At 34.2% G+C, this 18,413-nt stretch overlaps 3 protein-coding genes across 3 annotated transcripts; 1 reads left to right on the plus strand and 2 right to left on the minus strand.

Annotated features, from left to right (window-relative positions):
• Positions 1-7,495: 7,495 nt before the first annotated feature.
• Positions 7,496-9,095, plus strand: LOC110655993 (uncharacterized). The gene is made up of 3 exons (XM_021812497.2): positions 7,496-8,541; positions 8,627-8,671; positions 8,773-9,095. The coding sequence occupies exons 1-3, from the start codon at positions 7,686-7,688 to the stop codon at positions 8,898-8,900; spliced, it is 1,029 nt and encodes a 342-aa protein (XP_021668189.1). The 5' UTR covers positions 7,496-7,685; the 3' UTR covers positions 8,901-9,095.
• Positions 9,096-11,592: 2,497 nt separating this feature from the next.
• Positions 11,593-13,220, minus strand: LOC110655960 (probable pectate lyase 16). The gene is made up of 4 exons (XM_058130477.1): positions 12,513-13,220; positions 12,333-12,436; positions 12,113-12,251; positions 11,593-11,918 (listed from the first exon to the last, which is right to left on the minus strand). Exons 1-4 carry the CDS (start codon positions 13,218-13,220, stop codon positions 11,700-11,702), a joined length of 1,170 nt encoding a protein of 389 aa, XP_057986460.1. The 3' UTR covers positions 11,593-11,699.
• Positions 13,221-13,616: 396 nt separating this feature from the next.
• LOC110655992 (stigma-specific STIG1-like protein 1) lies at positions 13,617-14,498 on the minus strand. Its single transcript, XM_021812496.2, has one exon. The coding sequence runs from the start codon at positions 14,305-14,307 to the stop codon at positions 13,837-13,839; it is 471 nt and encodes a 156-aa protein (XP_021668188.2). The 5' UTR covers positions 14,308-14,498; the 3' UTR covers positions 13,617-13,836.
• Between the last annotated feature and the right edge of the window lie 3,915 nt (positions 14,499-18,413).

An 18,413-nucleotide genomic window follows, 5' to 3' on the forward strand; every position in this document is an offset into this window, starting at 1 on the left:
TTCTGATAGTTAAGTTGGAAAAAAAATGTGATACAAGAAAAATTTTCTATGGGTAATTATAAGTGTTACATAAGGTGAAGAATGTGCTGGTAGGAGTAAATCATAGGGTTAGAATTCTTGAAGTAATGAAACTAGTAATCAAGATAAGACTAAGAAATAAAAAGAAAGTTAAAGTTGATGATGGGATAGACATCTTTGAAGGAAAAGGTGTAAGGATGAGATATGACTAAAATTAAGGAATAAGTACAGCAGGTTGAAAAGATACCAACAATACCAAAAATAGGAAAAGGGAAGTGGATAAGATGCAAAGGACAGGAAGAGAGCTCGATAGAGTCAGTTATAATGATGAGGATAAGGAGTGTCTAACCACTGCCCCTGTGTTGGCACTACCTGTGAGTGGTGAAGGATACACTGTATTGTGACGCCTCGAGTTGGCCTTGGGTGTGTTTTTATGCAGAATAGAAAGGTAGTGGCTTATGCTTTAAGGCAGCTGAAGAGGCATGAGCAGAACTACCCCACCCATGATTTGGAAATGGCGGCTGTAGTCTTTGCACTGAAAATCTGGAGACACTATCTGTATGGTGAAGTGTGCGAGATATACACCGATCATAAGAGTTTAAAGTACATCTTCCAACAGAGGAATTTAAACTTGAGACAGAGGAGATGGATGGAGCTCAAAGACTATGATTGCACCATCCAAGACCACCTGGGAAGGCCAATGTTGTAGCAGATGCTTTGAGCAGAAATCTTCCGCGCTTTGGTGCACATTTCAGTGAGAGAAGAGACCGTTTATTCAGGAAGTACATGAGTATATGGATCAAGGTTTAATACTAGATCTTTCAGATGATGGGGTAATGTTGGATCACTTATAAGTTAGGCCAGACTTGAGGGACAGAGTTAGAGTTTCCACACGAGACCAACAATTGATGAAGATCATAGAAAGAGTACAAGAAGGTGAAGGTGGTGAGTTTGGATTTGCCAATGATGGCGCCCTAGTGCATGGTTCTAGGATATGTGTGCCCGATGTGGACAACCTCGGGAATAAAATCATGCGAGAGGCACACTACACACTTTACGTTGTCCACCTGTGTTCCACCAAAATGTATCATGATGTGAAAGATAGCTAATGGTGGAATGGCATGAAGAGAGACATAGCAGACTTTGTGTCCAAGTGCTTGACTTGTCAGAAGGTGAAGTTTGAACACCAGAGACCGTCAGGGAAGCTGCAAGAGCTCCCTATCCCAGAATGGAAGTGTGAAATGATCACTATGGATTTTGTGACTGGGTTGCCTCGTACCACGCGAGGATATGACTCTATATGGGTAATTGTAGACCGTCTGACCAAATCAGCTCACTTTTTGCTCAGAAGACTACCTACTCGTGGCACAAGATGCGGCTCTACATTCGAGAAATAGTCGATTGCATGGAGTTTCGGCTTCCATAATATCCACAGAGGGCTCCGATTCACTTCGGTTTTGGAGAAAGTTGCAGGAGGCACTTGGCACACTGATTGAACTTCAATATGGCTTTCCACCCTCGCATGCAGACGGACAAATTGAAAGGACAATCCAAACATCGAAGACATGCTTCGCATGAGTGTTTTGGATTTTGGAGGTCAATGGGATGAGCAGCTAGCTTTGGTGGAGTTTGCTTACAACAACGATTATCACTCCAAAGATAGGGATGCCACCCTATGAGGCACTATATGGAAGAAAGTGTAGGTCTCCTCTGTGTTGGACGGAAATGGGGAAGCGAAGGTGCATGATGTAGATCTAGTGCGAACACTTCGAGATAGTTCCTTTAATCGAGAACGATCAAATTTTCAAGAGGCGTAAGAGTTATGCGGACCCAGACGGAGGGATGTGGAGTTTGCGTGGGCGACTATGTATTCTGAAGGTTTCTCCAATGAAGGAGTCGTGAGATTTGGAAAGAAGGGCAAGTTGGCGGCTCGGTATATTGGACCTTTGAGGTTCTTGATAGAGTTGGAGCGATTGCCTACCGGTTGGAGCTACCACCCAACCTTTCTCACGTTCATCCCATGTTTCACATCTCCATGCTCAGAAATACATTCCGATCCTTCTCATGTACTACAATCGGATGTAATAGAACTAAAGGAGAACTTGACATTTGAGGAGCAACTCAGAGCCATAGTGGACTACCAAGTGAGACACTAAAATCAAAACAGATCCCTATGGTTAAGGTTTTGTGGAGGAGCCATCGGTGAAAGAGTGCACTGGAGTCGAGCGGGATATGCGTAGCAAGTACCCTTATCTGCTCAATGTGTAATCATGTACTTTATTACGCCTTGTGTAAAATTCGAGGACGAATTTTACGTAAGGGGAAGAATGTAACACCCACGATTTTTATATATTATTATGGGGCTCGTGTAGGTATCCTCAATTCGCGAAAATTTGATGATTGTCCGGATCTGTGAATTCCGGCGACGCACTAGCTACGGAAAAGTCTCGAATTGGATCGAGGTTTTGGCTACCCCACGATTGTCGGGCATCCCGAGCGTTCTCAAGTCGGAATCGGCAAAGGTAAACCCGAAGCTTGTTTATTCGAAATATTCTAGAGCTTAAATAGGATTAAAAATCCAAAAAATATTATTGGTAGAATACAAAATTAATATACATTTTGCAATAGATTAGTAAAATTGATAAGGACCGAGGGGCAAAGTTTTATAATTTTAGAGCTTGTTTGGGCGCTTTTGCAAAAATGATCAATAATAAGGACTAAATTGAAATTTTGCGTGTTGTGATGGATGATTGATTTGATGGGCGGGAGGGGCTGAGTGATATGATTGAACGTTGATATATGGATTGTGAATATAGAAGTGCGTTTTTAGCCCTTTTGCAGGTTGGGTAGGTCCTAGGTATAGGGGAGACTCTGCCGGATTTTCGGCACGACTTAGGACGTACTTGATCTTTTTCTTTGTTGTATTGAGTCAAATTTATTAAATATATGTAATGTATTTGTCGTGAGCCGATGACCTTCTTCCTCCGCCCGGCCCGCCACGATAATTTGTCGTCAAGTTTGTGAGTAAAATATTAATTTTAAGCGTAATTTCGATATTATTATATGTTCAGATGCCCATGCATCACTTATATGCATATATTTATGTAGTTAAACTCTAGGCACGAATTATGTTGCATTGATAACTGTTAATGTGCCATGAGTGTTGTTGTGGTAATTTGGAGCAGTGTGCGTGCGTTGGCGTGCGTGTGATGTGGTGTGGACTATGGATAGGACGGGTAGACACGGCTTGAGTTCTTCGCTGGGACCCGGTCCTTCGGGTAGACACGGCTTGAGTTCTTCAGGGACCCCGATTTGGTATTTAAGTGGAAGTCCGAAATGAGTTCTTCACGGCACCGTTGGATTTAAGAGAGTCAGATAGGGATCACTCCATATACTATGAATGATGTTACAGGTGTGTGAGTGCTCCAAATTACCTTTTTGATGCTATGATGTGAATATGATGTAAATGTTGCATTTCACTCTACAGGATTGCATTAGTTTCAGATAGTTATAGAGATTATAGTTAAGATTGATATTTTACTCTCTGAGTCGAACGCTCACTCCTGTTCAAAAATTTTTACAGGCCACAGGAGGATATTTTGTTCTGGGTTAACCTGCTTTTCTACCTCGCAGGTTGTTTATCAATATTTGTGTAATTTTAATTACTCCTAGAATTTCCGCATGTGTTAGCAGAAATTATTTGATTATGGTCTGTAATATTGTTATCATGTTGGACCTGTAAACTAAATATGCTATGCATGTTTGATGGATTGGATGAGGGAGCTGAGCTCCCATTTATTTTATGTTAATAAGTATGTGGAGGGTGAGCTGAGCTCCCCAAATGACTATATATTGTGTTTACAGGTCGGGTGAGTCAAAAACTCCCCGTTGGAAAGTCCATTTTATGGCCGGACTCTGTCCGTTTGTTTTCTTGATATTGGGCCCAAATGGGCCTTAGAGTTGGGTTAATGAACAGTTAGGCTTACTATGGGCCTCGGGGGCTTTAAGCTGGCCCAGGTCCTAGTGCCGGTCCGGCCCATAGGTTGGGTCGTGACAATAAATATATCTTATTATTGCCATTCCTAGTTATATTCTTATTTTATAATATAAATGTAGTGAATTTCAATTAAATTTAAAACTTTCTAGATAAATTTCAAGGGTTGCCCTTGAATCTCTCAAATTGTAATAAAATTATTTATGAACTTAAAAATAGAATATAAAATTTTCTGAATTTTGAAATTTTATACAATAAAATTTTTTTAATTTTCAATAGTATAGTGATAAAATTAATTATAATTTTTTTTACAGATTAATCATAAAAGAAATATCAGTTGTATGAGATAATAAAGCACTAGATATATAACAGCTCATTATAAAGACTTTATCTTTAAAAAACAACAGCAATCATCCATGTTATCACCATTTTAGATTATTTACATTAATATATTACTTATAAATTGATTATTGAGAATAAAAAAAAAATTATACTTTATAAAATTTGACAATTTTAAATAATTTTATATTATAATTTTAAGTTTAGCCACAACTTTATTATAACCTCTAAAGTTTAAGTACAATTATTGAAATTTACACTTATAACTTTCCTCATAGAACATGTCATCTATATCCCTTTTTAAATTTTATAATATTGTCGTTGTATTAAGTTTCCCTGGATTGTTTACACAGTTCAAAGAGAATTCTCTTAAATTCAAACCCTTTCATGACCAACGAAATGGAAGATGATGATAGCAGCCATATATATATTAACAAATACTTGCAAAACTTGGTAAATAAAATTAAAATGAGAAAGGAGGCCATCACTCATTGTCATGTAAACAGGAAAATTGTTCCTGGTTTTAAGTCTTTGTTTTCCAATAAATAGCATTATGTATACAACATATATAAACTGGTCCCAACGATTTGATGCCTACCCCCTCTTTTAAATGCTCCATCAATCCATGCGATCTGCTGACGTTTTGTAAAGTTGAATTCTAAAGGAGGCAAACTGGTATGGGTTTCTTTATTTTCAGTAGTTGGCATTAATCAAGTCGGCAAATATTAGTCCTCTGGTTAGGTATTGCTTCTCAATCCCCCCCTACAATAATAATAATAATAATAATAATAATAATAATAATAATAATAATAATAATAATAATAATAAAATAGCTTAAAAAATAGGAAGGTTTCAACTCTGTCACTGATCTCTCTGTGTAGTAGCGTATTTAAGTCGATGCTATCTTTAATATAGATACGATAGGAATGGTGTATGGTCAATTGATCTGTACACTCATTTTATTTAAACAAAAAATTGCCCACACTTTCTTTGAGAGATTATATATATATATATATATATATATATATATATATATATATATTGAAACTACAAGGCCAAATTATTTAATTATAAAAATTTTATTACTGTAATGGATAGATTAAGAATGGATATTAATTGATAGAGAAATTATAAATTTGCAAGATCTCAATTCAATTTTTTTTTTGTCAATTTTTATATTTGAAAACATAATAGGTAAGATATTTTAATTTTTTTAAATTTAAAAAGGAATTAATTAAAAAAAAACCAAAATTAATATAATTTATTCAAATATAGCTTAATAAAATTAATATCAACAGTAAATATAACACGTGCTCACTTAATTTTATGAGTAATTTTATAAAAATTATTAAATTTTAATTTTTTTCATAAAACTCATAAAATTTCAATTTAATTTCATAAAAGTCATTATAAATTGAAATTAAAAAATTTTAGATTAACCTGTTGACCTATTAATTATTTTATAATTAAAATTATTTTATTTTATTAATTTTTTTTAAAAAAAAATTTACATGAAACGTATACGGTTACTCCTTCACCATTAAATTCTTTCCTTTTTTTTTTTCTCTATTAATAATTATTAATTAAATAATCTTATTTATAAAATACTTCATCTGTTCACAAATAAATGTCACTTTAAGGTAAAAAATTTTGTTTACAAATAAGTGACATTTAAAAAAAATAAAATAACAATTTAACTTTTGATTAAACTCCACCCTTACTTCAATAAATGACTTTTACAATTATCAAACACTACATGTTCCAATTTTATCTTTTCAACTTTCTTTTTAGTTGTCAGAGTTGTTAAAATAATCAGCTAATTACTCTTGTAACTTTCCCAGCCATATCGTCAAAGCAATATTTCATATTTCATTATAAACTTTGATTTAAACAAAAAATGTGATCTCTTAAAAAATGAAGATTAATGTTGTGTGACAAAAAAATAATAGATTAATAAATGGTATTATGTTTTTTTAAAAGGGTATTTTAGTTAAATATTTTTATAAATTTAAATTATTAAATACTTTCTTTAATTCTAATGTTAAAATTTTAAAACACTTATTTGTGAACAGAGAGAATAGTTGATAAATCAATAAATTAACTTAAAAATTTTTAATCTCATGTCATTGTAATTATTAAGAAATTAAATTAAAATTTAATAAATTTTATAAAAAAATAAAAATTTAAGGATTTTTATAAAAATATTTGTAAATTAAGTGATGTGATAATTGTCCACCTTAGAAAATCTCAATCAACAGCGAGTGCACGCACGCCTCTAGAGTCGGCCATGTTGCTGAAAGTTGGATGATGGGTCTTGAGATTAATCACAGACTTTAATAACAAACTAAACTCGTAAGGTTGTGGGTATAAAGAACCTTTCATCCTATACAAATTTTGGTCTGAAATGCTTCACCTTCATCTTCAATTAAACCAATAGAGAATCACCTTCAAGTAAGCAATCACAGGCACAAGCAGACTCAGTGGAGACCTACTAATATTATCTTGTATAAAATAAAGCATTAAAATTCCTTTAAAAAAGAAGAGTAACCCCCTTTCCTGCATCGAGGGAGTGGATATTTAATGAACTTTGATTGACTGAATTTGTTATGGGCATGGATTGGTGTGACCACCATATGAGATGCTTTTTCAAAGTTGCATTAGTGGATTAGACTTGAGAGCTCAAAACTTGAGACTTAGACGACACAACAGCGGCTAGCCTATCAACTTGCCTCCAATTTTCCTTGCAGCAGCCCTGGGTGTGAATCACCAGCAGCCCTAGGTGTGAATCACTATAGGACAAGCAATGCCGGTATCTTTGACCCTTCTGGCTTCTACGAGATTTCTCTATCTTGAAGTCTCTTGGAGCTCATTCCTTCAAAAGGCCCATATGAACCCAGAACAGAAAAGAACCATTAATTAGGGCCATAGTTGAGATCAACCTTAGGCTTAACAATTTGCAACAATCAGCAGCCCACCGTTGTCCGTCATCCAATTCCATTGGCTTCCTTAACATTGGGCTTTGACGTGGTAACAGTTTTGCTTTAATAGAACTCTGTACTCACATGGACGTTAATCATTGTATTCATTACCTTGCTCAATACATTCTCGTCTGTAACTTCCTAAAGAAATAAAGCAAAAGCAAAATGAAATCAAAGTGTACATACAAAAGACGACAAAGTTAAAAGAAAGCGAGATCACAAAGAACACAGAGATTCTCTCTGCCTTACTCATCAACCCTCCACTTTCTTCATTCCATCTAACTGCTATCCTTAAACCATCCTCCATGACACAATAAAGAGGGATTGTCCAACGAAAAATTGCCGTCAAAAATCTAATGGGTTTCCTCTTCATCTTCTTCAAATCCTTATCAGAAAATAAGCCTTTCCCACGTTCTTGTTTTTATCACTTTATATGTTTCCTATATTTTATGCTTACTCTTCCATTTTTTAGCATTACACCAGCTCAAGCCAGCCGTTGCAGAACCTATTGTGGCACCATTCCAATAAACTACCCTTTTGGTATTGATGATGGCTGTGGCAGTCCTTATTACAGGCACATACTTGTTTGCTCTGATTCAGGTAATCTCGAGCTTCGAACTCCTTCTGGGAGATACCAAGTACACAGCATCAGCTACTCTGATCCCCATATCATAGTTGCTGATCCATTCATGTGGAATTGTCAAGATGGCAATCACTTCAGGGCAACTAGGCCTTTTAGCCTTGATACAAGCACACATTTCACACTCTCCTCTCAAAACGACTATCTCTTCTTTAACTGTAGTGAGAAGAACGTGATCGTTCGGCCCAAGCCTATGTTCTGCGAGCGGTTTCCTGATCAGTGTGATTCCACATGTGATAGTGCAAGTTATCTTTGCAGGCACCTGCCAGGATGTGCTACTGCATTGGGCGGCAGTTCTTGCTGCTCTTACTACCCGAAAGCAACCGAATCTCTGAGGCTTATGCTCGAGTATTGTGCTAGTTACACAAGCATTTATTGGAGAAATGGTGCAAATTCTCCTTATGATCAAGTCGCTGAGTATGGGATTAGGATCGATTTTGACATTCCAGTGACTACCCATTGCCTTGAGTGTCAAGACATGATGAAAGGAGGCGGAACTTGTGGATTTGACATACAGTCACAGAATTTCATGTGTCTATGTAACGACAGAAATGTCACCAGTTATTGCAAAGGTACGTTAATAATTATAAGGCTTTTGGAAATGTATTTGCTAAAGCCAATATAGTCTTTAACAATACTTCTTTCACTTTCTAGCAGATCATGGCACTTCTAGGCAGCATAGCAGGGCAGGGGTCATTGCAGGTCAAATATATACTGACATTTGAATTCTGCTTGCATAATTTGAATAATAATTATTTTACTGGAAGCTTAAGGTTAATTTTGATGTGTTGTTATTGAGTCAGGGACTGTTACTGGAGTTTCAGCTGCTGGTGCCTTGGGAGTTGGTGCTGGCATATGGTATTGGAAAAAAGTGAGAGCTAAAGCACCAGTAACATGTGGGGTTCAGAGCACTGAGAACAGGCTCTTCTGATGAAACCCATCAACTAAAGCAAAGCAGCAAATACTATACTTTTCTTTACCCACCCTTTGATTTCTGTTTAACAAGCCTCTTTTATTAGTTAACTATGTTTCTTTGTTACATTTAACAAAACTCCATACAATGCTTGATTAGAAAGCCCAAGACATTTTTTATTGATTGGAATAATATATAGCAGCTTTTGAGTTTTGATGGTTTCCACCCTTTCGCATAATCTATAATGTATTATTACAAAACAGTATGATAGTATAATTAACTCTCAATTGCCACTTTGTGATATGCGCTTCCTATAGGTCTGGCACCTCACCTCACCTCACAGGAAAATGGAAGAAAAGGAGAAAGAAAGATCAAATGATCAATGTTTAATAATTATACCCGCATGCTTTACCAACCAAACAGCGTAAAGGACCTGCATCAGTTGTTAAAGCAGGAGCCATTGATCCTGGAGCATACAACCAGAAATGACTGGTACGAAAATAAGGTGGAGCAGTACTTCCATATCCAGATTGCACGAAATAATTAAGGAGCATTCATGAATGCATCCTTGAGGACCTCCGATCTATTTCCAGTTCTTCCAACCACCTTTGACATCTCTCTTAATTAATTAGTAACCTGCCGCGCAAGAAAATTCTTCAATAAATATGTGCGACGGTCTAATTTATTTGTAGAATCTATATGAATCCAAGAGAAAAAAAAATAATTCAAAGTAAAAGAAAAAGTTGACAATAATCATTAGAGTATATCTCAAGGTAAAACCTTTAGTATAATATAAGATCATCTTAAAAGTAATTATAACCATGTCTTTGGCAAAAATGATCCATATATAGAGGCTTTGTTTGGCTAACACCGTTCCTGGCCCACGCTTTACCGGATCATCGCATGGAGTTGTAATTGCACATATAGCCCCATTTTCCCTTTCATCTTGCCTTTCACAAAACCCACCTCGCAATCAGCCACGGATATTGGTGGCCCAATTTGGCTTCGTGCTCCAGTAGCAGGAGTCTAAGATATTCAAAACCTTAGAATTGCTAGGAAGATAACTGGACAAGGGCTTGTAGTCTAGTGCACATTGTCAATAAAGCGACTATAGTACAAGACATGAAAGCAAGTGTAGAGAGTAAGAGATTTTATAATGAAACGGTGATTTTATATAGATTTATTAATATAGAATGATAAATTAATAATAAAATAATAAATAAGCAATATTGAATTTTATAAAATTTGTTTATGTTCATATTTTGAAAATAATCTTTATTTTTTTAAAATTATAATTACTATATTAATTTATATGTCACTCTTTAATTATCTTACCATTTCATATAATAGTCCTATATAAAATAATTGTTTTATTATATAATCTCTTGTAGAGAGTCTAGTTATGCCATGGTTAATTTCTTGATGATAAAAAAAAATCTACAAAAGAAGCTTAAAATCTCAAGCTTGTCTTTATGTTGTAATGCTTAATTAATAAATGGAGTAGTCACTATGTTCAACTTTAAAAATTGTTAGGTTTATGTCTTTTAACATATACAACATAGGTGGCACGCATTTATAGATAAACTTACGTTATGGTTGAATTGGATAAATTTTTACTCAATCCATAATAAATTTAAAATATAAATATATGAAATTTATATGTTTAACAAGTGAATTCTATTTGTTAAGAGTTGTTAATTGGTAGGATTTTGATGCTAAAAGCAACATGGTTGCACAAGCTTTTATACATATATATATATATATATATAAGCCTTCTCTGAAATGATAAAATACTTTGGAAGTAAATTATATATATGGAGGGAAGAATGTCCTTATAATTGTTGACAAATTTGTATTATATTTGTTAAAAATTACGTAGTAAACGAATTAATGTGTTACTTGTTTAGCATGATAAGCAACTGACAATGAGATAAGAGAAAAAAAAAAGTGAGGTTTAATTAATTGTTGTATATTATATATAAGATAAAAAAACAATTATCTTATAAATATTCACTCCACTAAATTAAATCAAATTTATTGTCATTATAATTTTATATTATACGTAATGATAGTATTAGAGAAAAGGTAGGAGTTGTACAAATTGAGGATAAGTTGAGAGAAAGGAGATTGAGGTGGTTTGGTCATGTGAAGCATAGACATACTGAGGCTCCAGTTAAACAAGTAGAGCACAATAGGGTAGAAGATAGAAAGAAAAGAAGGGGTAGACCTAAACTGACTTGGAGAAGAGTAATATAACATGACCTAGAAGCATTACACATTTTCAAGAATTTAACCCAAAATCGTTTAAAGTGGAGAAAGAAAATCCATATGGCCGACTCCCAATTTTTAGGATAAAGGCTTATTTGAGTTGAGTTGAGTATAATTTTATATTACGAAAAATGGAGAAATGAGCGTATAATATATGTTTTTTATTCAATTGGCTTTGATTCATGAAATTCGAAATTGAGAATTCATTTCTGAATATGACTTCAACACCAATCCAACTAATGGATATATGTGATACCAAAATGCATCACAGGCTGTTGTATGGCAGTAGCGCTCACATTACTCATTCCAAAAGACACAAGAAGATTAATGAAAAAAACAACTTACAAGGTTCCGATTACAAGAATTTAATTGGACATCTCTTACCAGGAAGGAAAAAATAGCCTGCATTAATTTGGTTTTTCAAGCAGATTGGAAAGCCTTCGATTTATATTCTCTGAATCCATCAAGACAAGACCATAGTTGGGGGCTTCTTAATGCTGTAATCTTAATAGTACTCGCCACTTCGTCGTCATCACGGGTTTGATCTTATCAGCAGACTTTTCCAGTAATGCAGCTTAGAGGACCTGCATCAGATGTTAAGGCAGGAACCAAAGATCCTGGGGAAGCCGTAAATGATTGATCTCCAGAATAAGGTGGTAAACAACTTCCATATCCAGATTGAACAAAATAGGCACCATTCATAAATACATCCCTGGAAGACCTCCATTTCCAATTCTTCCAACCTCCGTTTGCCTCTCTCTTGGTAACCTGTTCACTCGTCAAGAAACTCACCACATCATAAAATATATATATAGAGCACAATAGTTTTTTGTTTCTTGCCTAGATAGACTAAGTCTCACCAAACACCGATTTTATGTCTTAGGTCTATAGTAGATTGGGTTTAGAGTCTATGTTTATGTAGGATGGGTGAAAAGAAAAAAGGGAATTTTTTCTTGGCACACCTCTTTGGCATAGGCATCATCAGGAGCTATGAAGTAATTGCCTTCGCTGAAAATGGTAGGATCAACACTGCCTCCGATTGCATACATTTCCCATTGGTCATACCTATTGTTGGCAACATGTGCATAGCCAAACCTTACTCTGCATATATATATTATATATAAGCACCAAATTTTTGGTATTAAATTTAATTTATTGGAAATATAGCCAAACCTTACGTACCTTGGCAATCTTTGGACGAGTCCAGTGCCAAAATGGTTGAAGACAACCGTGACTTTCATAACTTTGTCGGCTGTATATTCATCATTGTGTCCCAGCAGCATCACCTGTTAGTAGCCAAATTGATCAGAGGCCAAAGCCTTCAGAAACCATAAATAAGGAAACTTCTTCCCCGGCCCCTACCTTATCATGCTGAGAGAAATAGTTGTTAGAGATGGTGACGGCAGTTGAAGCATGAATGACATCAATTAGACCATCGGTGCAGCTAGCAAGATAGCAGTGATCTATCCATATATTAGAAGATGCAAAAACAGCTATGGCATCTCCATCAGAGCCTTGACGTTTACCAACATGCGTTGGAGTACTCCTAACAAGGCCTGGCTTTCCTGGCTTACAGTCATGGATGCTAATCCCATGGACAATAACATGGCTAACACCTTCAATGGTTAAGCATGGTCCATTGGCAATCTCCACTTTAGCCCCTCTCCCGTCTATTGTCTTGAAATTATTCATTATAAGCTCGTTTTTTAGTGTAATAACCATATCCTTGTCAAAGATTATCCAAAGAGGTTCGGTTTGTATTACTCCATATCGGAGTGTGCCTGGTTCAGGATTTATGGGATCATCCTCCGGGGTGGTAACTAAGTAGATATCCCCATATTTCCCACCCAATGCTGCTTGGCCAAAACCCACTGCGCAGTCAGCCAAGGCTTGGCGATTGCTTGCCCAATTGGACTCGGTACGCCAGCATGAGTCTACGGTGTTCAAAACACTTTGAGTATTGCTAGGAAGATAGCTTGATAAAGGTTGGGAGTTGTAATCCTGCGCATTCGCTTGCAAGGTAAAAGCAAAGATTGCAATCAGAGAAAGAGAATATCGTAGTGAGGCCATGGATTTGTGCGTTGATACAAATGGACAAAAGGGGGAAGTTATATACAAGATAAGAAGGTGGTCCACACGATACCATGTATAAGACTAGTCGGTTTTTGGTTTAAGTTTAGTAGGATTTGATCGATGCTAGACCTACACAGACGTGGTTGCACGAGCTTGATCTTGCTTGTTGACTTGCCACTAACTCTAAGCCTTCTGCCTCGATGATCAAGGGATATCATAAAATACTTGGGAGTCTTGAAAATATTTTATGATTTGAAACTTTAAAAAGTAGATATAATTGATAAGGATTATCTGGATGTATGTGAATAAATATTGACTTAGAAATAGAGATAAACACCTAAATCTTTTGTTTAATATTATTGAAATCAATTTCAAACATACATAAATTGAATGATACAACTTTTAATTACGACTAACGAATATGAGTACATAGATCCCACTTATTACATGAATAAACTGCATAAAGAATAAATAAACACTAGCGAAGCCTATCATATGGTGATGGCTCGCTCTTATTCATCACATGGCTAGTTCAATTAATTAATTAATTATAATCACAAATTTAATTTACCCCAATGCTTGTCTGATCCAAGGAACAAATGGGTTGATTTCTCTACGCATAACTGCACATCCCATACACACATGCACTCCCTTTCTTGCACTTGTTGTTGCAACCTCCACAGTGCTTCTTGTTGGACATTGGGTTCACACACACCCCTTTGCAGCAAATCTCTGGATACTTGCATTTCTTCCCACATTTGCCGCAATTAAGCTTATCTGTCCTCACATTCACACATTTCTTCTTGCAGCAGTCTGGCCCTGGGCTGCCCTTGGCTCGGCAAACCCTAGGGTACTTGTCACATGTCATCACTGAAGCTCTGGTTTTGTGGGCAAGAAAGCGCATTGTTCCCCGCAAAGAAGACTTTGTTTCTTTGCTTTCCTGCCAAGGAATATCAGAAGTTTCCTCCGTGGCATCATCGTTATCGTCCACGAATGATTCTTCTTCAGATGGTGTGGTGGACAGAGCAATGGCAGCAAACGCTGCGAGCAGGACCAGCAAAAAGAATAACTTGAGAGACCTCATTTTGTGAGTGTGAGAATTGAAGGAAAGAAGAAGGGTTGGGAATGGAGAAGAAGGGAGAGCAATGGAGATTATTTATAGAGCAGAAATGAAGAAGATGATATAGCTTGGTAAACAAGTTGGATGTGGAAGGCAGGCAGGCAATTGCATGGCATATGAAGAAAATATCTTAGTTGAGTGGAGTGGTCTAATTCAACGGCCTAAGGAAATTCAAGTAAACCAAAGTTAGGCTCTCAGAGAAATGTATAAAATTGAAAATTAGGCAAAGTTTGATAGAAATTAGAGATAATTAAGCTTGCATGTAAATGTAATGGGTAGGTAGGTGAGTGATCACCTTAATTAACGATCTTTCGATGGTCATCATCATCTAGCAACTGGTATTTTCAACATTGTACAGATTCATATATTATAAGGAAAACGAAAAACAAGTGTAAACGTTAGTTTAAAAACCGTTATAGAAGCACTTTCTCATTTGACTTCCATTAATTGATATTCTTATATTGACCCTTTATATATAATAATAATAATAATAATAATAATAATAATAATAATAATAATAATAATAATGCAAAATCACCAATCTCTTCATTCCCAGACTTAATTCATTGTAGGTATTTCTTATCTTAAAATGGTTTGCTCTTAGCTTTTTCTTTCTTTCTCTTTTCGAGCTTTGGAATTTTGGCTTAAGGGGCAAAATAATTTTCAGTATAGAACTCATATATATCTCAATTTATTGAAATTATTTGCACATAAAAAATTTCAATTATTTTTAATATAAAGAGAAAATACATTATATTTAAAATAATAACAATTATCTCATTGCCTGAATGGAGAGAGATCATTTACCATCACAAAGATTTGTTTGGGTCCCAAAGAGGTAAATTCAGGCTTAATGAACCAACGGCTTGCATATTATAACTATAAACTGGGGCAATTGACAAAAAAATGGTAATCTTTTTAATTTTATTTTATATTTTAAATAAAATATAAATATTATTTTAATAAATAAAATTATAATATGTAATATTATATATTATAATATTTTTATTATGAATATTATTTTTTAATTTAAAATTAAATTAAAATTTAAATAAGTAAAAAATTAAAATTAAAAAATAAATAATTAAAAAATTTTATTTTATATTTTAAATAAAATATAAATATTATTTTAATAAATAAAATTATAATATTATATATTATAATATTTTTATTATCAATATTATTTTTTTATTTTAAAATTATATTAAAATTTAATTAAATAAAAATTAAAATTAAAAATAAATAATTTTTATATTTTAAATAAAATATAAATATTATTTTAATAAATAAAATTATAAAATTATATATTATAATATTTTTATTATCAATATTATTTTTTTAATTTAAATTTAAATTAAAATTTAATAAAATATAAAATTAAAATTAAAAAAATAAATAATTAAAAAGGCTTAAACAAAATTAGATACAATTTATAGTTTAATTTTTTTTAATTATTTTATTTTATATTTTTATTATAATTTTTTATTTTTTTTAATTTATTTAAAATATAAAATAAAATAATTAAAAATATTATAGAATAGATAATATTAATTATTATAATTTTATTTATTAAAAGAATATTTTTAATTTATTTAAAATATAAAATAAAATAATTTTTTAATTTTAATTTTTTATTAATTTAAATTTTAATTTTATTTTAAATTAAAAAATAATATTCATAATAAAAATATTATAATATATAATATTATAATTTTATTTATTAAAATAATATTTATATTTTATTTAAAATATAAAATAAAATTATTTTTTTGTCAATTGCCCTATAAACTGCTTGTAAAAGCTTGCAAGTTCCTCTAAATACTCTAGACAATTTCAATGATTACCCTTAAGCTCTAACAGTAAGTATAGTGCATTCTAAGTCACCTTAAGTTTACTATGAACATTAAATAGTTGACTGAACGTATTAAATAACCAGGAGCTTCAGAAACTCATACTTAGACAAGGGACTGACATAACTATTTAAGCAATATCTAGATCCCAATATAATTGTCATTGACCCCTAGTGTAAGAGCAGTGATAGGAACAATTTATAGGTGTGACGAACAAAACTCTGCTCAGCATGCACCAATCCAATAATATTTGCAACTTGTCTGCTTACTCTAACAAATCCCTTGCGATGTTCCTATAACACTATATAAGTCTTTGCAGGTACTAAGTATAGAATATTCTAATATTCATTTGTTTCATCCTTTTACTTTCTTGTATTTACTCCCCTCTCTGTCTTATTTAATTTATTCACTTTTAAACACTAATATTAATTTAGATATTTGAGTACCAAGTAAGGAAGTCCTACTTGACTCTTTCACTCTTTCTTGTCTTGTAAACCACCCATATTCACTTATTTCTTTCGTTTTTTGCCTAGGGTTCAAGCCCTTTCATTGCCGCTCTAGGCAAGGGATGGCCCTCCTCTCCTGACTCGGTCGTGGGTTCCCTCCCCTCAGCCAGTCAGGATGTAGATAACTTCTGAGTTTGATTTGCTGTTGGGTTTGCATATTTTGAGGGATCTTTCTGAGCTACTTGATTTCTTTGTCTTTTCTTAGGTTTGCATATCTTACATGTGATTATGGGGAGTAATTGGTAGTCAGCGTGAGCTTCTATTTTGCATGGAGTGAGCATGAATCTTTCTGGTAATGGTAGCTCATGGAGTCATGACTAATGGTCAAGTCAGAAGGTGCAAGTGGGACGCCTATGCTGGAAATCTGTAGTAAACACAAGAGGCTGCCACATAGGACTTTTATCAGATAGATGGTGACAAAAAAAAAAATATGCAGTAGGCTTGAGCTAATTTAGGAATTAAACAAAGCAACAAAAAAACAGAGAAATTATAGTAGAAAGACGAGATATAATTGACTGAAGTTGCTATTTTATTCACTTGCTAAAATGAAGTAAACAACAGGCCTATAAATAGGCTTTACACAATAACAAATTAGTGAAAGAAGAGCAGCAAAATACTAGCATAAAGTAGAAAATAAAGGAACAGAATTAATGTCACGACCCAACCTATGGGCCGGATTGGCACTAGGACCTAGGCCAGCCTAAAGCCCCCGAGGCCCGTAGTAAGCCTAACTATTCCTTAACCCAGCTCTAAGGCCCATTTGGGCCCAATTTTAAGAATTCAACCGGACAGAATTTGGCTATAAAGTGGAACTTTCAACGGAGAGTTTTTGACTCACCCGACCTATAAACACAATATATAATCAATTGGGGAGCTCAGCTCACCCTCTACATACTCATAACAACATAAAAATAAATGGGAGCTCAGCTCCCTCATCCAGCCCAACACACATGCATAAAATAATAAGTTTACAGGTCCAAAATGACAATTTATATTACAGACCCAATTCAAATAAATCCTTTTAACACATGCGAAAATTCTAGGAGTTAATAAAATTACATAAACATTAATAAACAACCTGCGAAGGAGACAAGCAGGTTAACCACAACAAAATCCTCCTGTAGCCTGAAAAATAATGAACAAGAGTGAGCATTCGACTCAGAGAGTAAAATATCAATTTTAATCATAATCTCTATAACTATCTAAAGCTAATGCACCCTGTAGAGTGAAATGCAACATCGACAATATTTTCACATCATAATAGCAAAAAGGTAATTTGGAGCACTCACACACCCAGTAATGTCAAATCATAAATATATGAGAGTTAATCCCTATACAGCTCTCTTTAATCCAATCTGTGCCAGCGAAAAACTCAAGCCGGACTTTCGGTTAATAAACCAAATCGGGGTCCCAGCGAAGAACTTAAGCCGTGTCTACCCCAAGGACCGGGTCCCAGCGAAGATCTCAAGCCATGTTTACACGTCCTGTCCATGTCCAACACTATACCACACGCATGCCAACGCATGCACACTGCTCCAAATTACCACAAACACATCCATGGCACTTTAACAATTGTGAATGCAACATAAATCGTGCCTAGAGTTTAACTACATAGACATATACATATAAGTGATGCATGGGCATGCTTGAACATATAATAATATCGAAATTACAATTAAAATTAATATTTTAGTCACAGACTTGACAACAGTCA

This window comes from Hevea brasiliensis, chromosome 11 (assembly GCF_030052815.1).
Source record: "Hevea brasiliensis isolate MT/VB/25A 57/8 chromosome 11, ASM3005281v1, whole genome shotgun sequence".
NCBI classification, from domain to species: domain Eukaryota; kingdom Viridiplantae; phylum Streptophyta; class Magnoliopsida; order Malpighiales; family Euphorbiaceae; genus Hevea; species Hevea brasiliensis.